This window comes from Sminthopsis crassicaudata, chromosome 3 (genome assembly GCF_048593235.1).
Source record: "Sminthopsis crassicaudata isolate SCR6 chromosome 3, ASM4859323v1, whole genome shotgun sequence".
Lineage (NCBI taxonomy): Eukaryota > Metazoa > Chordata > Mammalia > Dasyuromorphia > Dasyuridae > Sminthopsis > Sminthopsis crassicaudata.
The window spans coordinates 441752910-441776178 of record NC_133619.1 but is presented as its reverse complement, the minus strand read 5'-3'; the positions used below and the strand labels follow the sequence as shown (position 1 = coordinate 441776178).

At 32.7% G+C, this 23269-nt stretch overlaps 1 protein-coding gene across 5 annotated transcripts in view; it reads right to left on the bottom strand.

The window, feature by feature from the left end:
* Positions 1 to 23269, bottom strand: part of TLK1 (tousled like kinase 1) — a 163273-nt gene that overhangs the window by 66722 nt on the left and 73282 nt on the right. For 4 of the 5 annotated variants that reach the window (XM_074303144.1, XM_074303142.1, XM_074303143.1 and 1 more), the window contains exons 4-5: positions 7828 to 7903; positions 1640 to 1686 (exon numbers count right to left, since the gene is read on the bottom strand). In XM_074303144.1, coding sequence (XP_074159245.1) covers positions 1640 to 1686; positions 7828 to 7903 — 123 coding nt within the window. Of the gene's footprint in view, positions 1 to 1639; positions 1687 to 7827; positions 7904 to 23269 lie in introns of those variants that run through there. The other variant, XM_074303146.1, reaches the window with a different exon arrangement.

The window sequence follows — 23269 nt, the reverse complement described above, 5'->3', positions numbered from 1 at the left end:
AAAAAATGCAAAATATTTTCTCTACAACAAAATACTTTTATGTAGCAATCATTTCTTTATTTGTTATTAAAATTTTCATAATGTATGATAATTTCTCAAGGTAAGTAAAAATCAATGATATCAGCACTTTGTTGATTAAAAAAAAAAAAAATCACCCTTTGAAAAAATACCAAGGGTACTGGTTAAAGACAGAGAAACTTATTTGAAAATTATGATTTTGTCTTTATTTTAAATATTTTGCACAGTTCACTGTCAAAGAATCCAAAAAGATATGCCATACTCCTAATTAATGGACATATTATTATGCAAAAGTTCAAAAAATCCTGGCTTACTTTAATAAATTATCTTAACAGCATATAAACCTGTACATCATATGATGTATTTTTTTTCTGCATACAAACTCAAGAACTCCTGTCTCTTTCTGCTCACTATGTTCCTTTCTCTGTTCTCATCAATGAACAATCTCAATTTATTACCTTTTTTTCCCCTGGGCTATTACATGCTATTGCCATGTAAATCAAGTAAACAAGCCAAAGAATGTTAACAGTGAAAAAGAAGTGACTTACTAGGAAGTTTCTCTAAACCTTTTCTAAATATCTTGCCTATGCAACAGTTCACTCAGTGACTAATATTAAGCTCAAGTGTCAAATGCAAAGTAGTAGAAAGAGAATTGAACTCAGAGTAGACCTGGGCTCAACTCCCATATAGACACATCAACAAGTCACTTAATATTCAAGTCTCAATTTCTTTTTCTTTTTCTGATATAAAGAAAAGAGCACAATATAATTAACTATCTACATGGTGATGACTTATAACTTCAACAAATGAAAACATATAAATTTAAAAAGTATTTACAAACCACCTATCATGTAGGTGTTAGATAATGAGATCATGAATATAAAGGAGAATACATGTAAAATACTCTGTAAACTCATAAAAAGCACAATATACACAGCTGTTATGCCTTCGTTGGTATAGGCATTTCTTTAAGGATCTGTAATTTTCTTCTGTGATTTCCATCTCCACAAAAAGATAAAGACTTCAATTATTCTATAATTGTGGAGATAGTCTTCAAATGTTACCATGGCCCCCAAATTCATTAATCTATGGCCAGGCTGGTGATGAGCCTCTCTATATTTTTGTACACTGATCTTTGTACAAATCACATCTATTACTGATCTTTCCAGTTTAGGAGGGCTTGTCATAGTCTATGTTATACTGTGTACAGCTTTTAAGAATGTAGGGGTCACATCTAAACAGTGACAAGGCACTTCAATGCTTGTATGGAAAACAGAAGGAAGAATAATTTGAGGGTATAGATAACAATGAGTTTTACCATAATAGGGAATCCCATTCTCTCACATAAGAAAAAAAATATTTTGCAATAAAATATAGTCCTTGTCTTACCAGTTTTTATATATGCCACATATTTTGCCACATATTTTGGTTTAACACTACTGAAATGTTCTCAGACATCGACTCTCAAGCCTATGGCTCTAATACCCAAGTGTGGCTTCAATGATGATAAAAATTCTCAGATAGATTGCAATAACTGAAATATATAGTTCAGAGGAATTATTCTTGGCCAAATGCATATTACATCATTTCAGAAAACAGGAAAAATCCTTTAAAAACTTACTTCAAAATAGTCACTAATTTTGTGGCCACGTCCCCCGATACTTTTTCCTAAAAAAACAAAAAACAAAAAACAAAAACAAAAACAAAAAAAAGGCAAGAAAAAAGGCAGGAAAGAAAAAAGCAAGAAAGTGGGAAAGGAAAGGAAAGAAAAGGAAAGAGGGAATGGGGATGTAGGGAGGGAAGAAGAAAACAAGGAAGGCAAGGATGGAAGGAAAAAAGGAGGAACGGAAGGAGGAATGGAAGGAGACAACAAAGGAAGGAAAGAGGAATGGAAGGAAGGAACAGAAGGGAGGAATGGAAAGAAGGTAGAAATAGAAGGAAAAGAAGGAAAGGAAGGAGGAAGGAAGGAAGGAAGGAAGAAGGGGAGGGAGGAAAAAAAAAGGAAGGAAGAAAAGGAGGGAGCAAGGAAAGAGAGAAGAAGAAAGGAAGAAAAAAGTGTCACATATTTAAAACACAATGATAATGACTACCATATGGCTATTTTGTCAGAAAAGTGAACTTATAGGGAGTTGATTTCTAAAGAAAATTTAAAACTTTTATTGAACATGGGTATCTAATACTTCATTTTGTTGATATTGGGGATGTGAGTGGGAAAGGAAAGTACAATAAGTGAAAACAAAACAAAACTTTTCCATTCTGAAGGAATTAGATTCTACTTTAAGAATTCCAAATAATAATGGCAAGCTTTTAAACGATAAGTGGCATACTTTAGTAAAAACATGTCAATTAAAGTAATTGTTCCAATTATTGGAAGTTCACACAAACACATGATGTTAGGAGATTAAATTCTATTACACTAATTACTTAAAAATAAGCACTGAGCAAATTAGCATGTTATAAAACTACAATTAATTCACACTGGTTTATGGCTTCTAATTGTTCATAAGCACAGATCAGAATGAACAAAAGGCACAAGTGACAACTTTATACTAACAAACTAATTCATACCTGTATATTATAATAAAAATGCTCTGTTAAACAGACATATCTATGCTTAGCCAAAAAAACTAAAGGGCTGAAATAAAGAGGCTATTATGTACAAAGATATTTTGACTTTAAAAAATTTTTTAAATTGTGGGTTATTGTGTACATAAAATTTAAATGTGGTTCCCATAAGTACATTGTGATAATAGTGTAGGAATTACTAACAGAATAGAGTAAGAATTCTATTAGCTCCTGAAAAATATTCTGAATCACACAATCCAATACTATTATACTAAAGTAAAATGAAATTTATTCAAAAAGATGGAGGTTTGAATAATACTTCAAATTCATCATTGTAGATTTACCATGTCCTATTTGAAGATAAAAAAATAAGTTGAAGGTGTGTGTGTGGAAGGGGGACAATGTGTAAGAAGAGGAATATATAATATCTCTATGCTTTGATCTCTAAAGTTACGTAATAGCGCTAATGCCAAATCATCCTTTCATTTTACACGTCTGTAACTCCAGCAAAATTTAATGAACAAGTTACTCATAAGAATGAGAAATTTTTAGAGTACTTTCAGTTTGTCTAAAATGTTCATAGTTAAAATATTTTCAATTATTCAGAATTATCAAACCCGTTATTTCTCTCCCCCAAAAGAACACATGAGCAAATTTTTAAAATACAAGTAAATTTTCAACTAGGATACAAATGTTTCAAAATGAGATTTTGTTGAGCAGTTTCTATCAATTTAAGAGTAAAACAGCAACATTATATTCTACTCACCCTAATGATGTTTTCTATTTTGTGAAATAGTAACATAATTTTCAAGTACTTAAATTAAAAAAAAAAAACTATATGAAATAACACAAAAGTCAAAATTTTCTTAAGATGTACTCAGTACTTTCTCAAGTTTTGTGATTATTTAATTTACCTAAATTACAAAAAAGCCCAACATGAAATATAATAAAGTAGATATTTTAAAATTGTTATTTTATATAATGCTTCCTATTTCTGCAAAAAAAAAAAAAAAAAAAAAAAAAAAAAAAAAAAAAAAAGTTCAATAGAATATCATTCCCTATTTCTTAAAGTAAAGCTTTTTTTCTGTTTGGGGGAGTAAAATGAATAGAATGCTAAAATTATAAATTTCAAGACACTTTTCCTATGAAGCTAGTATGTCATAAAATAAAAAGTATGGAGAATAAATCATTAGCTTAAATTTTTAATAGGAAAAACAACTACATATGGCAACCTGTCGTCATGTTAATATTTTATTATGCATATCTTTAAGAAACCTTGATATAATTTTCAACACATTAAAAATAGACTTTACTCAGGAAATAGTACACAGACTTTGTGTATTCTTATCTAATTAGAATAAAGAGGAGTTTCATAGAAGATTAAATGAGAAAAACTCTGCTATGGTGAGTACTATTTATTACTTTCCAATAACTATCTTTGTTATTTAATATAAATTTAACTTTCACTGACAATTGCAAACATACCTGCTAATTACAAAAAGTTCAATTTGTTTCCCTGTCTCCCCACTCTCCTATCCTTTTCTATAAAGTTGCCAAATTGGTATTTCTAAAGCACAAGTCCAGTGGCTTGCTACCGCCTTGGGATAAAAAGAAAAAGAAACTTTCATCCCTGATATTTCTTAATCACTAACTAGGTTCTAGCTCTTCTTCACAGATATATTAGACACTAATCTTCCTTTCACTTACTCTATCTTTCAGCTAAACTGGTCCCTCTGCTGTTCCTAACAGATGATATTCCATCTCTTATTATGATGTCTTTTCACTGGCATGGATCTAAAATGCATTTTATCCTGTCCCTGTGAAGAAAATCTAAAGTGCCACTTCATGCAGAGGGCTGTTCCTGATACCTTTGTCCTGCAAAATTATTTAGTCTTTATATATGTGAGCTTATCAACAGCAGGACAGATTTTTTTTTCTCTTTCCATTCTTTTCTTTTTTTTTTCCTGAGGCTGGGGTTAAGTGACTTGCCCAGGGTCACACAGCTAGGAAGTGTTAAGTGTCGGAGACCAAATTTGAACTCGGATCCTCCTGAATTTAGGGCTGGTGCTCTATGCACTGCACCACCTAGCTGCCCCTCTCTTTCCATTCTTAGTCTCACACATAGTAGCTTGTCAAATTAGACTGGAAAGAAAAAATAAACATGCCAACTGAAATACATGAATAAATACAAGAGACTGAAAATTATTTTACATGATTCCCTAAATTTAAATTAGCAAATAATTACTGAATAAGGAATCTATTAGAACTACTAAAGGAAATTAAACCACTGTAAAACAGGAGAATGAAACTCAATATATAGAAACCCATTCCATACCCTGTCTAATGTGCCAAAGGGCAACTAGAGGACAGAGAGGGTAAAAGTGCTGGACACATATCAGGAGGGCCCAAATCCAAATCTGACTTCAGGAACTTACCAGCTGTGTGACCCTGGGCAAGTCACTTAGTTTGTGATACTCCTAGTTTGAAAATAGGAGCAACAATGATAACACTTACCTCACAGGACTGATTTAAGGAACAAAATGAGACAACTTATATAGTCCTTTGCAAACTGAAGAGCACTTGTAGAAAAATTTGTCTTAATATTAATGAGAAGTTCAGTTTTTGAGTAGTATTCTAAGAACAATCTCATCAAGAAGTTGAGTAATTAATATTGCTATTACCTAATTTCAATGATAAATATTCACAGTAAGCTAATATTCCATGGAGATTTGGATTCTAGACAAAAAGAACATTTTCTGCCTAATCATCATAGGATTACCCTTTATGATTTAAAGAACAATTTATAGCAACATACTATGTTGGTGCACAGTACTAGCATATATATATATACTATTAAAAAAAGACATATCTTTCATTCATTTTAAAACAGTTATTAATTATCTGGATTTTTTTGGAGGAAAAGGAATAAAAAATAATTATGAAAAGCAGTTTTGGTGTTTTTCTTTTGTAAATTAAAGGACTACAAATTTCTCTAAAGTAACAACCAGGTACCAATTTATTTGTTGAAGATAAAAGACTCCAATTTTAAGTTTTACTTGATCTCATTTATCTAGCCTTTAAGGCAAGATCATTATTAGGAAGTAACTAATAATTTATTACCATGAAGATCAGATAATAGGTACAATTAATAAATATTTGTTAATTACAATTACAAGTCCAACATTGTGGTAGGCATAATTCAGGAAACGATCTTTATTATGTTGTAGTGGTGGTAACAAATACATTTCTAAGTATATACAGAATAAATTTTAAAAAGTAGTTTCAGAACAAAGATAGTAGCAGTTTTGGTTTTGACTAAGAAAAGCTTCATGGAGTAGTAGAGATTAAAATTGAATGAAGGAAGAGATTCTGCTAGGTGGAGGGAGCCTGGAAAACATTCCATGTGATCAATCAGTGCACAGGCACAGGTACAGGTACAGAAGTATGTTAGGCTGAATCACAAAGTGTGGGAGTACAGGCAACATAAAAGGAATAGAAAGATACAAAATTGTCTTGAGTTTGAAAACAAAAAGCTCAAGCCTCATTCTAAAAGCAATGAGAAACCAGTATAATCTGAGTTGGAGAATAACAAGATCAGAACCATGCTTATAGAAAAGCACTTTTGTAAGAGTAGAGAAAATAGAATAAAGATATAAAGACACTGAAAACAAGAAGACTAGGGAGGATAACATTGCAAAAATCTATAGAAAAGGTAACAAAGACCTGAATTAAGGGGATAGCTATGTGAGCAGAAATAAGAAATGAGACAAGAAATACTGTGGAAATAAAATTGGCAAGATCTGATAACTGCTTAGTTATGGGGATTAAAGGAGATAAGGAATTATAGTTAAAGCAGTTGTTACAAACCAGGCAGAATGGAAGACTGGAAGAACAGTAGGTGAGGAGTGGAAAATAGTAAGTTCTGTATGAGCATGCGGAATGTGATACTGCTGAAAAATTCAGTTTTAAATGTCTAAATGAATAATGAAGGATCAAAGCTCAAGGGTGTGACTGGATCTATAATATAGAAAAGTCAAGATTACAGGCATAGTAATTAAACAAATGAGTTGATAGGGTTACCAAAAGAGAAAGAAACACTCAGGACTGAGTCTTGTAGAATACCTATAATTCAGGGGAATAATATGGATGACGAGACTGCAAGAGATAAAGTATATTTAGATAGGAGAAACAGGAGAGAGTGGTGCCACAATAGGCCAGGGAAAAGAGAATATTCAGAAGAGAGTGATTGAGAAGGATAAGCACTAAAAAAGAACATTAGATTTGGCACTTAAGAAATCCCTGATAACTAAAGAAAGCAGCTTGAGCTCAGTGACACAGATAGAAATCAGATTCCACTAGATTAGAAAGTGAGATGAGAGGAAAAGAGAAAGGAGTCCAAAGAGAATGAAGAGAGAGAAAAGTGAGAACAGAAAGGAGGAGAAAGAAGTGAGAAAGAAGAAAGAATGAAATATGATAAAGGCAGAAAGAGATGGACTCAAGGGCACATGGAAGAGGACTGGCCTCAGCAAGGTTAAGGGCTACCTCACTGTGAGAAATTAGGGCAAAGAAGGAGAGAGTGGGGATGATAAGGAGTCCGGATAGTAAGGAGAAAAAAAGAAGTCACTTATGTCAAATAGCCTTAATTTCTCAGTAAGGTATAAGGCATAGTCCCCTCAGCTAAGAAAAAAATGGAAAGCTTGGGGGGAAAAAAAGGTATATTATGGAAATGCTTGTGTGAGGAATGAGACAGACCATCAATTAGGGAATAAGAAAAAGAGCAGCTCACTTAAATGAAAGTTCAGGCAAGTTGGATAATATAAATTTATACTTTATCAGATCAGCATGGTGTGACTTCCTCAATTTAGTAGTGGAACAGAGAAGATTTACAGTAGGAATAAACCAGGGCAGAGATTTGTCAAGGGACAAGTGATGACAGATAAAGAAAGCAAGGGATTCAATAGTAGAAGACAATTTAAAGTTTAACTGCATAACTCCAGGGACAAGACTGGAAAAGAAGCAAAGTGAAATATGAGCAGAATGAATGGCCTAACAAAGTCCCATTTCTTGACATCGTGTATAAGAGGGCTCATATGCTAAAATAAGAAAAAGAAGCTTCAGAGTCACAGGAACATAAAACAATTACTAGTTCCACAAGCTAAATCTTAAAGTGTACATTTTACAATAAGGTCAAAGTTATTAATAACAAATACTTATTTGGTTCTCAAAGAGTGTTGTGTAACTCACCCTGACTGCTTTCACTTTGGTTTTCTGCTTTCCTCTTTCTTCCTCTGGATGGTTCTGACTGTTTCTTCTCTGGAGTCTACAAAAAACCAATTAACAGAATGCTCAGTTATTTTTATGAGGCAGTTATATCTTAAGTGGTATATGATTTTTTAGTACAAAAATGTTTCCATTCAATAGCAATATTGTTACATTTTTTAAAATCCTAATTTGTCATTGTCACTTGCCATTATAAAATTAATTCTTCACTGTAAACAATTAAGATACAAATTCTGTATGCAACAAAAATGTATTTAGACCACCTAAAATAAATTTTTCCTCAGGTAGACCAAATGGTACAAGAACAAACAAGTATTCTGCAGTGCTAAGACAAGAGCCATTTTTATTTTTTTTTAAGGACCCATTCTTTTTTATCCCCTCCCTTTCAATACTTAACCATGAGACAAAATCTTTTATTAAATTAGAACAATTGGAGACAAAATGCAGCTGGAAAATTATCATCTGGGTAACATCTGGGACAGAAGAGAAAGGATAAAGTAATTAAAAGTAAATCCTAGTCTTTCTGAGGGGTAAAAGCTGGAGAGTAAAATGCCTATCACATTTTCAGTGGGAAAAGACTAAGAAACAATCATCTAGAACTCACAAGATTAACCTAAGAGAAGCAGAAGGTGAGGGAAAGATCTTTAGGTACTCCCGATTTCTTCCTGAATCACTGCCCTATCATGAAAGAGGGGCTAGTATTAGTTCAGTGAAATTGTCAGCTATCTCATGAAAGATTAACCAAGATAGATAGGCTATACTGGAAAGTTATGACAAAAGGTGACTCACTAAAAAAAAAGAAAGGACTATTCCAGCATCCTTTCCAAGAAAACTCCATGGAAAATATTCAAATATAAAAGATATGACATCAAATCAGAAGGCATATAATACATTACTGGTGAAGAGTGAAGAACAATCACAAAGAGCTCCAGAAAGAAGCTCAACTATAGATTTGTCTGGTGATGAAAGGAAAGTCCAAAGTCATAAAGATCAATACTGCATAGGAACTTGAATTAACCAAAGTAAGCTAAATGTCATCAAATAGGAAATGGAAAGAATAACTTAAATGAATGAGAAAAGGTAAATTTAATTTAGGGATCATAGAATCTAATACTATGGGCAAGTATCCCTTAGAAGAAATGGAGTAGCCCTCAGATAATAAAAGAGTGAGAAAAGCAGTATTAGAGTATAATTTTTAAAAATGATAAAATAATATATGACCAAAGCCAAGGCATAGTGTTCAACATCATAGAAAAACAAGAATATTCTCCAATCACTGATGCCAAAGTTGATTGGTTTTAATGAAGACATACAACATCTTCTAGAACTATCACCCCCCCCCAAAAAAAAATCTCACATTCTTCTTGGGTGTTTAGAATGCTAACATAGTAATCAAAAGATAATTGGAATAATAAATAGGTTTGGCTTTGTACTACAAAATGAAGAAGGGAAGACTAACAGTTTTGTCAAGATAACTTATTGGCTGTAGCAAGCATTCTTTTTCAACAACCAGAAAAACAATTCTATACATGGCCATTATTAGATGGTCAATACTAAAATAAGACTTATATGCTTTGCAGCTAAAGGTGGAAAAGCTAGTCAGTTAAAACAAGACCTGAAATTGAATGGCTCAAATCATAAGCTTCTCATTGCAAAGTTCAAACTTAAATTGAAGAAAGTAGGGAAAACCATCATATCTTTTAGGCATAAAATAACATCCCCTACGAATATGAAGTGGAAGTAATGAATAGATTTAAGGAATCAGATCTGGTAGAAAAGTACCCAAAGCACTATGGGAAGAGGTTAAAATATTGTGCAAGATGCAGAAACAAAAAACATTCCAAAGAAAAGGCTTGAAAGCAAAATGGCTGTCTGATAAGTATTATAAATAGCTAAAGAAAGAAAAAAAAAAGTGAAAAGTAAAGGAGAAAGAAAAAGATAAACATTAGTTAATATATAATTCCAAAAACTAGCAAGGAGAGATAAGGAGGTTTTTTCAAGTGAGCAATTCAAGGAAATAGAAGAAAATAATAGAATAGGAAAGATGAGAGATTTATTCAAGATAATTAGAAATATCAAAGCGATGTTTTGCGTACAATAGAAGACAAACATGGTAGGGACTTAACAGAAATAGAGGTTAAGAAGAGGTGGCAAAAAAAAAAAAAAGCACAAAACTGTACAAGAAATATTTCAACATCATCAGTAACTATGATGGTGTGGTTACTGATCTAGAGCTAGACAGTTTGGAGAATTACATCAAGTCATTAGGAAGCATTGCACAACTAATTATTTTTCATTGTCACCTTACTTATTTTTAAAAACTTTACTGCTTCCAAAAGATGCTATCTTTAAAGGATATTTGAAATCAAAAGTAGTAAAAGAAAATAAACAATAAACACTTTCCCAATCTAATTCCATCTATCACAGAATTATTTAGGAGTTCTTAAGTTTCTGGGATTAAGATTTCAGAAAGGCCATGAAGCTGGATGGGAAAAAAAAATTAAATTTTATTTTTACTACTGTGTAACAGTAGTCTGGAAACTACTCTGGTTTCCATTAAAATCCTGTGTGTTTTCTTTTATACATTTCAAAATATTATTTTGAGAAAAGTGGTTCATAACCTTTACCATAGGGATCTGATACTTTGATTTACTAGGGTTAAGTTTTTTTTAAAAAAACAGAAAAGTAAGTCAGAGTGATCTATTAGAATGCATTCCAAAAGGATAGGTATTTCTGTTTAAAGTAACAAATGTCATGAAATACACCTGCTATTATAAGTTGACTACAAAATTAATGTTGATAAATTTCACAGTATTTTCATTGACCTACGTTGTAATTTTAAAAATACGTTATCAATTCATTTGACAGTGGTTCCTTAACAATTTAAATTTAAAATAACCTTTAAGTGAGTGTCTCACTTCTGACAATTGAATGATATCTAAATCACTTTTAAAAAGAGAAAATAACTAGAAAAAGTCAACATGATGTTTTATTTTTATGTCTTCAGATTTACATTTTTTTGTTGTTTTTTATTTTTAAAGAGGTTAGAATCTTAAATAAAAACATTAATGTATTGAGAATTTTTATATACCAGAAAGAATATGCTACTGCATACTATGCTTTTTAAGAAGTCACAAAATAATGATGCCCCACAGGAAAACAAAATATAACACTGGAAATACAGAACTTCAAACCTAATTTTAGATACTTCCTAGCTAGCTATATAATACGAGGCAATTTTATTTAACTTCTCTCTGCTTCAATTTCTCATCAACAAAATGAAGATAACTATTATTTTCTGGAATTATTGTAAGGATCAAATGAGATAACAATTGGCAAATTTTACAGCAATATATAAAGGCTATTACTATCTGACAAACTATTCACAATATAGAAATTTGTTCACAGTCTCTCACTATAATCCCATAGCAATAAGGTTACAACTGCCCTTCAAACTTTATACCCTTTGCAATTATGCTATATTTTACATTCATCCTAGCATTTGAATTTTCTGGTCTTTCATCTAAGATTACTATGAAAAATTATACAATGATAACAGGAACCAGAAGATAGCAACCAGTCAAATACTGAGAAATCCAATCCCTTCTTACCAAAGACAATTTATTACCCAGATTGCAGGCCTGGAAATTAATTTACCAGAAAACTAATAATCTGTAAATTACATCTATGCCAACAGTTTTGATAGCAACATGTTTGCTCACTAAATTAGAGGCTTTTTTTTTTTTTTTAAAGAACAAAATGATAGGTCCAAGTGCTGATCTCTATCAGTCACACCCAAAAGTTGGTTGTTGATCATGAGCAACATGAGGAACATTATACCTATTCAACCACAGTTCCAAGGTGATATTGAAGGCTTAAAATGCTTTCAGTCAATACTGCTCACAGGCAGGACCCAGACCTAACTATTTCTTAATATCCCTTCAAGTAATTTGTTTTATAAGTATAAACTGCAAGATTCCCTACTAAGGGGGTCAATCATTGCCATTTATTTCAAAAACTTAAAAGGTTACAAAGGAGGTAAATTTCAATTTGTCACGTATCATACAAAATTATATACTTTTTCACAAATCATCTCATAATTTAAAATTGGCTATCTTGGCAATTTCTCATTCAGTAATACTTAAAAGAGATGTAGAATGTGTTTAAGAAGTCTAGTACTTCTGGGGTAGGACTGACTGCTCTACACATTCGCTGTCTACCTGATCCACCTAATTCTCACCTGTGACTCTAAGAAGCTGTAGCATATACAGCAGCCACATCCCAGTAAATCTTTTTGGCAGACAGGCTAAACCAGGTTGGGAGTAACCACAGGATCAGGTGTCTAACCCAAATATGTAAAGATTTCCCTTGGTGGAATGGGAAGGACCATGAAGGTAGATGAAGCAGATGCTGAGGAGCACTTAAGAGCTTGATTAGACATTGAAGATGCCAAGGTCATCCACTGAATCTTGAGTCATGGCCAGTTGTCTTGACTTTGACCTATACTACTGGATAGTGTGACTCTGGAAGAGAGAGTGAGGCTAACAACTCCATCCAACTCTGTGTTACTTAAAACCAATTTACCCACAAATCACAAGACATTACCAGGCTGATGGGTGAGTGACCAAACAGCAGGGGCTGCACACAGGCATTATCTCACTGGAAGCATCAGTGGAATTTGGCAGTCCCCTGGGGAACTAAGCAGCCTTTTAAGGATCACACTGCTCACCTCCAAGTATGAGCAATACAAGGACACTCTCAAAGTCTTTCTCAAGAACTTTAAAAGAAAAGTAATTTTAGAAAATTCATTTTTGGATATATTATGAAGTTCCAAATGCCAATTTATTAAACTAAAGATCCTTTGGCTAACTATAACCAACTAAGTCTTGTACTATGTAAAGTACAAAAATTAATTTAACTATTACAAAATGTTTTCATTCAGACTTATTAATCTACTTTAAATGAAAAAAAAAAAATAGGCAAATAATCTATTCAAATTCTCCTCAACTTAATTCACAAGAAATATTCACTAATGAATAGTTGTACAAAACTATGTTATGTTATCCTAAAGCTAACCACTTTGAAATGAATGGGAAATCATACTTGAACTCGGTGTTATATAGTTTCCAAAAGAAATATTTCATTAGTATATGTTATGGGCCAGAACTCTGTACTTAAAACAAGGATTCTTACAAGGTGTTAAGTCAGTGGAATTGATAAAGACAATGGTTATCTAGTTCTAGAATAATAGTTCTCTAAGTTCAGTATGACTGATTTAATCTTACACCAAATAATGGTTTTCTAGTGATATAATAATTAGTTTATACTCAGTGTAGAACATATATATATATATATATATATATATAAGAGCCAGATTCATTCAGAGCCAGAGGAGACAGAGGAGTGGAGGCGGGGCTCAAGCTCTCAAAGCCAAGGAAAAAAGATTCATTCAATCTTCATTAGCTTCTTGGTGGCTGGCCTCCTGGCCCTCTGAGTCCAAGGCAGGTCTGAAAGGCTCTCCAGAAAGCTGGCTCAGGCTCTAGGCAAGAAAACTAGATTGTGAAGGAGTTAATAAAGGATTTGAACTTTAACATCTGGCTATTCTTGTGATTATTAATCTGCTGAAAGGAAGATTGCTCCAAGACCTCCAGAAAACCACCAAGAACATTACAAGTATACTTCCTAAACAAACCATTGCAATAAGTTTTCCATAGTTTTACATTTGCTATATCTCTTCAGAAATTTTCAATTATCTTCAATGGCAAATCCTTAATATTTTCTTCCAAAAAATCTTGCTGTATCTAATTAGCTCATAAAAATTACAATAAGTGACATTTATATATCACTTTAAATTTGACAAAGCACTTAATAGTTAAAATACTTAAAACATTTTCTACATTTTACATTTTAGAAAACAAGCTTAAATAGATGATGGTGGCAATAAAGAAAAACTGAAAACTAAAACTCATCTTCTTTCAAAGGGGTTGAAAAAGAAAATTTCCAATCTTTTTTTCAAAAGGATTGAGAAAAAGAGTAAAAGAGACTGAATTGAGTTTGATAGAAGAAAATTTCTTTATCAGTACACTGGTTTAATTGTGTAGTATAATACAACATTCAACTACCCATCTTAAGTATGGTCCTGTCCTAGGTAGTAGAGAATAGATAACATTCAAATAAAATATGTTTCTAACTTTCAAGGGGTTTAATATTCTGGTATATGGTAAGGGATAATATGTAGGAAAAGCTGAGGAAAGCAACCAAGTAAATCCTAGACACTCTTTAATCATTTAAAAACAAACAAAACAAACAACAAAAAAACCTAATGTCTCAACTACAATAAAATACTGACCATACTGACCCTTACTCTTACCTTTTTTTTTTTAATCTCTATAACTACTATTATTTCTTGTAGAGGGTTGGAACTCTGAAAAAGTGTACTTAAGAGTCAATATAGTTGATGAGATAACAATTCTCTAGCTATTGATGCATTCACTCTAGTCAAGTATATATACTTAAGGTAATATGGTGATGTGATGGCTCTCCTGACAAGATGCCGCATGCTCAAAAGTGTGATTGAGCATGCTCTTCATGAGGTAGTAACCTGATTGTACTAGAGTATTTAAAGGAGTCACAGAGGATTCTTGCTCTCTATGCCACAGCAATCTCAGCCACAGAGAAGACTTCAGGCTCCAGACTCCTAAGTCCAGATCCCATCTTTTACCAGCTATGTGTCTGCTCTCCTGCCTCCTTCACTTCACTCTCCCATTAAACCCAAAGCCTCAGGCTGATCCCTAGGCCCACCAGAGAGCTAGTCCGGACATTACAATTTCTCTTTTTAAAACTTGTTCTTCATTTTCATAATTCTAATTCTCTACAGTATTTAATCAATCTGGCCTTTTACTCCTTTCCAAACAAGATTCTGTTGAACAACTGACCCCTACAATTTAGCATCAAAAGCAATAGCTGGACCTAAAGGATTCCAACTCAAGTTACTGGACAAGTACAGAGAAAATAGAGGAAGAGAAATATGGAATCCCAAGGTAGTAGTAGTAGTAGACAGATGGAAAAGAGGAAAATATGTTCTGAATGCTTTAAGGTGGAACTCAAAATCTATTTTCCTACAGAAATAATGTCATAGGGGTTCTATAGAACTATTAGTATAGGATTATACTTCAAGTATAATATTAATTAGATAAACTTTTGTGACCTGAATTTGGAAACTAACCAGAAAATACAATTAGAATTCCAAACTAACTTTATCAATCATAAACTTATTTTATATTCTTGCAACAATCTAAAAGTAATGTAACTTTGAAGCAAAAAAGAAAACTTAATAATCACTGTACTAAATGCTGATAGACCCTAAAATAGTAAAGCCTTAATGAAGTAAACTCATTTTCCCTTCGATAAAGAATAGAATTATTAATTTGATCCCTGTAATAAGAATAGAAGGGAGAATAGAAAAGAGTTATGAAGGTAGCAGATAACAAGGAGAAGAGTGATTTGAATGGTTGAATGGTATATGAAATTTGATATGGAGTCCCTAGAAAAAGTTGGACATGTATGTCTTTTGAAGATAAACTTTCTTTTCAGAGCAACTAATAGAATTCCAAGGAAGAAAACAATCATTTTTTAAAATTGCAAGACACTTAAAATATAGGTCACAGGATCAGAAATTTAGAGTTCAAGGGAATTTAAAATTAAATTAGATCCAAACATGAGGAAGTTATAGACTCCATAGAGATAAAAGCACATTGTAGATACAAAAGAAAAAACTGAGTTCAGGCAAGCAAAAATAAGCCAATATTTTAACATAATTTGTTTAATGAGTAATCACAACTTGTTCAAATAAGCCATTGCTGATAAAAATGGGAATTGGATAAAGGAAAAGACTGATACTGCTTATCATTTGTTCCTATATTAATTTAAGTAAACATAAAACTAATCACCATTGCATGGAAGTCAAAAGGGCTGAGAATGAGATTTAGTTAGCAAATACTCCCTAACTAACTGTAAAGGGGAAAAATGTGACAGAATGTGAGGAGTGGATAACACTGACCTAGAATATCAATTTATGTGCAAAATGCACAGATTATTACATAAAACAGAACTAAGAAACTAAGAAAACAAGGCTTAAGACTCAACTAAGGCAGACTCTAGATTAAATAAAGGACAAATTTGTTATTATTTTTATAAAGACCTATTTCTATCATCTGCATGAAGTTAAGGCCTGAAAGTTCTATTTAAGTAAACAAAAATGGCACTGAAGAAGATTAAGGTAAGGAGAGCAGCTAGATGGGTCAAGCACATAATAGAAAAGATGTACTCTCTCTCATCTCCAAAAATCCTCATTAGAATGACAAAAACACAAGGAGAAAAAACACAGGTTTCAAAATACTCTATCCACTCTTTCCCCCCTCCCCCCTACACCAGATAAACAAGATGTATACCCTTAAAGTTCTTCTCTAATAAGGAACCTCTCATGCACATGGTTAACATCACAAAAGATTTCTTAACAGATTCATACACAAAGATAACTTTGATAATCATTTGACTATAGCTAATGAGATATATAAAAAAGAGGTGCTACTCAAGGATGATTGCCCTGAAAGCAATTTCAAATAGAAAAGGGATTTCTTGTAGTAGTGGTCTCTAAATTTTTTGACTAAGAACATCCAGGAAGTAAATCAAAAAATCTCTAAGCATAAAACCAAATAAAACAAATATATACCTAGAATGTAAATATACATAAATACATACACACACATACATACAGTTGCATGTCAAGTACATAATGTATGTCCATTTTGAGCAGGCACTAGAGATGATAAATGAACTGGAATCAGAATATAACAGGAAGAGGAGAACACTAAAACACACTTGAGATACTAGGTTTTCAATAACTGTAAGCTGTGCTACAATTCAAAGGATATTTTTATAACCTCAAGTCCTCTACAAAGTCCTAGTTCATTGTGGTCTGGAGTTCTCCTTGAGTTTCTGAAGATTGTGCCAATGAAGTATAAATTGTGGCAAAATATTCCAACAGAAATACTGTGAAGGTGATTGGGTCTATTTTTTAAAGATTTATTTACACCATTGATTGCTGGTGAATTCTCTGGCCATGTCAAACCACTATAAAAGTAAAACAGCTCTCTCTATATCTACTCTCCATTTCTGTGTTGGGCAGAAAAAAAAAAAAAAAAGATCAAAGATGCCAAGAAGCACTCTATTTTTTTAAATGAACTTTAACTATTTAGTACCAATAGCTCTTGATACTCTAAATATGAGATCCTTGCCCAATCAACACTGACTATCTTTATATCATTGGAAGAACTAGATCACATCAAATTTGGCATTTTCACTAATATCAAAACTGGAAAACAAAAGGAAGATAAATGGAAATTTGGGTCACAGGTTCACTTTGAAGAAGGAAGCAAAAAAGAGAGGGGAGCTAGTTTTATTGTACATTCAAATGCAACAACAAATATTTCATAGGACATTTGTTTTTGTCTTACTAGAGTGCTCACCAAAAAAAAAAAAAAAAAAAAACAACAACAACAACAACAACAACAACAAAAAAAAAACATATTTGCAGAAAGACCATTAGGAAATTATTGAAACTTATGTGTCAACAGCTGCTGCAGAAGATGAGGTTCTACAAAAATGACCCTCAAAAATGAATCAATATATATTCTCTTCTTTGACTTCCATGCAAAGAAGGGCATAGATGAGAATGGCAGAAATCGTTGAAATACATAACTAAGAATGAAGGAACACAAGACCAAGAGGTTACAAAGAATACAAAACCTCACATGTATCAGATAAACTTTAACTTAGAAAAAAAAACTGCTAAGGCCTGGATGGGAGAAGTACCAAATAATATTACCCTCCAAAAAGTGTTATATTCTAACAGAGAGGAAATAACTCCTTAGTAAAGTGGCCCTTGATGCTGGATCAGCTGTCTATGTATTGTCAGACTGACTGACTAGAGTAAATGTAAAAATATTAATAAATAATATAATAAAAAGATATTAAGTTAAAACAATTCCAAAATGATCTATTTAAATAAGTTATTGTTAAAAAATCTAGAGTATGGGACATCTACAATGATTAAAATAATTTCATACACTAATTATCATGAAAAAAGTGAATTTAAAAAGTCTAAAAACCTCATTAAGTACTTGATTTACTTGACATAAAGAGTGACACTAGATAAGAACATGTGCAACTTTGTAAAACATTATAGAGAAAAGATGAAAGCTTAGTAAGACTTTTTTCACAAGAGTGAAAAAGAAACTTAAAGCTTGGCAAGACTTAAATAAACAAATTAGACTGTTGAGGCATTCAAAGATAAACTGGAAGGAGGGTAATATGTTAAAAAAAAAAATAGAAAAGAATTGCAGATTTTTATAGCAAAGTATTTTACCATCAAGGAAAATGGAGCTACTACCTAAATGTGCTTAAATAAAAGGTTTGTCAAATGCCTTATATGTTATTTCATATGATCATGTAATAACTCTGCTAGATACATGCTATTATTATGCCCATATGAATAGTGAAGGGACAGAGATTAACCAGTTTTCCCAACTATAAGTCACACACTCAGTCTACTATATCATCTATCTACCTCCAAAGTCATAATGAAACTGAGAAAAACAAATGAAAATAAAAGTAGGTGGACTTGACCAAATATACATACAGAAAGACCAAGCTGGAGGCAATGCAATTTTATGGCAACTGGGAGACTCTCAAGGTAGTTCATAGATGGAAGGATACTAAAAAAGAATGTCACAGGCAATTATAGTGCAATATACAAGAGACTTAGAGTGGAAGTAGGAGGAGCTGAATTCAGTCATTTTCTTTTTTTTTCTTAATAATATTTTATTTTTCAAAATACATTTAAATATAGTCTTCAATTTTTTTTAGTAAAACTTTGAATTCCAAATCCCCCCCTTATGTTTCCCTCTCTCCAAGACTGCAAGCAATCAAAAATAGGTAATGCACAATTCTTTTTAAACATTATTTCCCAGCTTGCCATGTTGTGTGTGTGTGTGTGTGTGTTGGGGGGGGGGGGGGAAGGAAAGGCCAAAAATGGGGGGGGGGGGGACCGACCCACAATAAAAAGTGAACAAAAAGGGCCTACCTTTCTTTGCATTTTTTTTTTCATGAATTCCCTTGATGTTTTTGACCTTTTGTTCTTTCAGGTGAGTTTTATAGTTATTTTTTTCTAGCATTATAAAGTAATTGTTTTGGTAGTTTGGTATGACACTGAATTAAGATTAATTTAGGTAGAATTATCATTTCCCCAATTGTTTAGAACTAACTTTATTTGTGCGAAGTGTTTTATAATTGTGTTCACATAGTTCCTGGCTTTGTCTTAGCAGGAAGACTCCCAAATATTTTAAATTGCCTGCAATTACTTTACATGGAATTTTTCTTCCTATCTCTTCCTTTTGGGATTTGTTGGTAACATAGAAATACCAAAGATTTACATGGGCTAAAGTTGTTAACTATTTTGAATAGTTTTTTAGTTATTTGCAAAGATTCTATATATGTACCACCATATAATCTGCAAAGAGTGAGTTTTGTTTCCTTGTTACCTACTTAATTCCTCCAATTTCTCTTTCTTATTGCTAAAGCTAACATTTCTAGTACAATACAGAATTAACAGTTGTGATAATGTAAATCCTTGTTTCAACCCTAATCTTATTGGAAATGTTTCTAGTTTATCCCCATTATATGTTATGCTTGCTGATGGTTTAGATAGATGCTGTTTATTTTAAGGAAAACTCCATTTATTTCTATGTTCTCTATATTGTTTTTAATAACAATGGGTGCTGTATTTTGGCAAATGGTTTTTCCTACATCTATTGAGATGTCTCAATCAGAATGACCATATTAATAACCACATCAAGTTTCAAAAAATGCTTCTTTCCTCTGAACCCTTCTTTCCTTCTACATAATAGGTCTTTTGTGCCTCTTCATGTAATAGAATTTACACGATTTTACCTCCTTTTCCTCTTGTACTAATACAATATCCTTTATCCATCCCTTAATTTCTTTTTTATATCATCACATTAAAGTCAATTTATACTCACACCTGTCTATATAAACACCCCGTCTAACTTCCCTGAAAAAGATACAGTTCTCAAGAGTTACAAATAACATCTTCCTGTGTACAGATGTAAACAATTTAACCTTTAAAAAGCACAGTTCTTTTTTTTCTTTCCTGTTTATCTTTTTAATCTTCTCTTGGATATCGTATTTTCTGTTCAGCTCTGGTCTTTTCCTAAAAAATGATTGAAAATCCCCTATATTTCCTTGAATATCCATCTTTCCCCTTAAAAGATAATGCTCAATTTTCCTGAGTAATTGATTCTGGTTGTAATTCTAGCTCCTTTGCATTTCAGAACACCACATTCCAGATCCTCCAATTCTTGCATGTGGAATCTGCTAAATCCTGGATAATCCTGATTGTGGCCAGTCAATATATGCACTGTTTCTTTCTGACTGTTTGCAATATTTTCTCCTTGAGCTCTCTCTGGAGGTGATCAGTGGATTCTTTCTATTGTATCTTCTGGTTCTAGGATAACAGGGCAGTTTTTTGTGATAATTTCTTAAAAGATATTGTCCAGGCTCATTTTTTGAACGTGGCCTTCAGACAAGTCCAATAATTGTTAGATTGTGTTTCTTGGATCTATTTTCCAGTTCAGTTGTTTTCCAATGAGGTCTTCTAGTTTTTTCATTTCAAAAATTTTATTCAACTGATTCTTAACGTCTCATTGAGCCATTCACTTACATTTGTCAAATTCTAATTTTTAATGAATTATTTTCCTCAGTTAGCACTTTTACCTCCTTTTGCAGTTGGCCCATTGTACTTTTAAAGGAGTTTTACTCAGTGGCTATTCCCCCCCCCCCCCCCGTTTTGCCAATTTTATTTTTTAAGGAGTTGTTTTCTTTAGTATATATATTTTTCCCAATTCACCAAATTTATTTTTTAAAAATTGTTTTAATTAATTTCTGTGCTTCCTTTTCTAAGCTTCCTTTTTTTCTCCCTAAACTTTCACAATTTCTCTCACATAATTCTCATTTCTTTCCCCCATTTTTCTTCTTACTTGATGTAAAAAATTCCTTTTGAGTTCTTCCAAGAAAGCTTTTGGAACTTCAGACCAGTTTATAACCCACTTTAAGGCTTCATGCAAAGGCATCTGGCCTCTTCTAGGTTTGTGTTTTGACATTCCCCATTACCATTATAGCTTTCTATGGTCAGGGCTCTTTTTTGGGGGGCTCATTTTTAGATAGTTAATCTCTGCTCACAGGATACTGTTCCAAGCTTCCCCCCCCCCCCCCAGGAGAACAGGGGCTTCTCATTGACTTTGTGCCATGCTGAGGCCAGTATTGCAGCAGGCTATGCAATTTGCCTTCTGTGGCTGGGCTTGCTGAACCACTGGTTCTCTTATAATCAGGACACAGTGGCCAAGTTACTATATTTTGGCTAAGAGCCTCCCTAAGATTCCCCATGTTACATTTGCACTGGGCTGTGTTACTTACTTACTCCCTGGCCAAGTAAGACAAACCTTTCCTAAGGTCTTTCCTAGATATTATAAGCTGGAAAATGATGTCATTCCGAATATTTGTGGGTTTTGTCACTCCAAAATCTTCTCAGAGGCTTGAACTAGCATTTATTCTAAGGGAACTGGAGAGAGCTCAGACAAGATGCTGGCTTTGTTCTGCACCCCAACATGCATTTTCAGTACTAATATTCTACTAATGATGGTTTATGTCTATAATTTATGGAATCCTATTTCTGAAGACCTTTAGGAATCAGCAAACAGGCAATGGAAATATGTAATTAGAGTAATAAATAGGTACAACAGATGACAAATTAATAATTACAAAGAAGCAACATAAAGAATATCAACACAAAGTAAGACTAAAAAAGATTGGACTTCATAAAAAATCTATATAACTATAATTACAAAGCACATTTTAAGGAAATAAAAAATGGTTTAAATAACTAGAGGGAAATTCTGAGCCTGTCAAAGGCCATGCCAATACAATTAAAATTTACAATACTAGTTTACAGATTTAATGTTATATCAAATAACCGAGAAAATACTTTATAGAATTAGACAAAAACATCAAAAACAATTTGCTTAAACTAGATATCAAGATAAACAGTAAACAGAAGTAAAAATGAAGAGGAAATGGTTCTAGAATTCAAATTATACTGTATTCATTAAGAGCACTGTTGTTATATACTTTAACATATATAACATGTATGGGACTACCTGCCCTCTAAGGGAGGTGGTGAAGGGAAGGAAGGGAAAAGTTGAAAGAGAAGGGTCAATGTTGAAAAATTACCCAAGCATATGTTTTGTATATAAAAAGGTGTAATTTTAAAAAATGTTTTTAAAAGAGTATTATTGTTAATGTATAAATTACTGTCTTCATTCTGGCTCACTTCAATAATTCATATTTGATAAATCTTAAAAAAAAAAAAAAATTCACCTGTGGATGATCTTCCTATTTGACAAGAATTGATGGGAAAACTAGAATTCCATCTAGAAAATATTAGCTTTAGACTAACATCAGCTGCCATAACATATACCAAATACCTATTTTTAAACCATTAGAAGGTAATGTGATCGGGTAGTTTTACACAGGTACACATATAGTATAAATTCTCAGAGATAAAATATGTAATGAACCTTGTGTTTTGATAAACCCCAAATTACTAGCCAGTGGGGTATGAACTCAGTATTCAACAAAAATTAGAGAAAACTGGAAAACAATTTGACAGAAAATAGGTAGAGACCACTATTTTATACTATATGCTAAGAATCACAACAAACTAGTATATGATTTAAACATAAAGGGCAACATCATAAAAATAATTAAAAATAAAAATCTGTCGGATTCATGTAAAAGTCCATGGGTCAGTTAGGTGGTACAGTGGATAGAGCACCAGCTCTTAAGTCTGGAGGACCAGAGTTCAAATCTGGCCTCAGACACTTAGCACTTCCCAGTTGTGTGACCCTGAGCAAGTCACTTAACCCCCAAATGCCTCAGCCAAAACAATAATAATAATAATAATAATTCATAATTAAACATGAAAGAACTCACATAAATATATCTGATTACACAAAATTTGTAAGTTTTTTGCTTGGGGAGGATCCTGGGAAGATAGCAGAGTAGAGGTCAGTAAATTGGTTCCTCCAGAAACAGAACAAATTTGGCCTCAGGGCAAAGACAGACTGGTGGAAAAAATCAAGAAGACTTGGGGCAGAACAGAAGTTCTTCTGGTACAACAAAGAAGATTGGAAGAAAGGCCCAGGATTAGCTTCAGTGAAGTGCAAACATTTCCAGGCTCAAGAAACACCAAGTGGGAAGGCCTAGGGTTAGT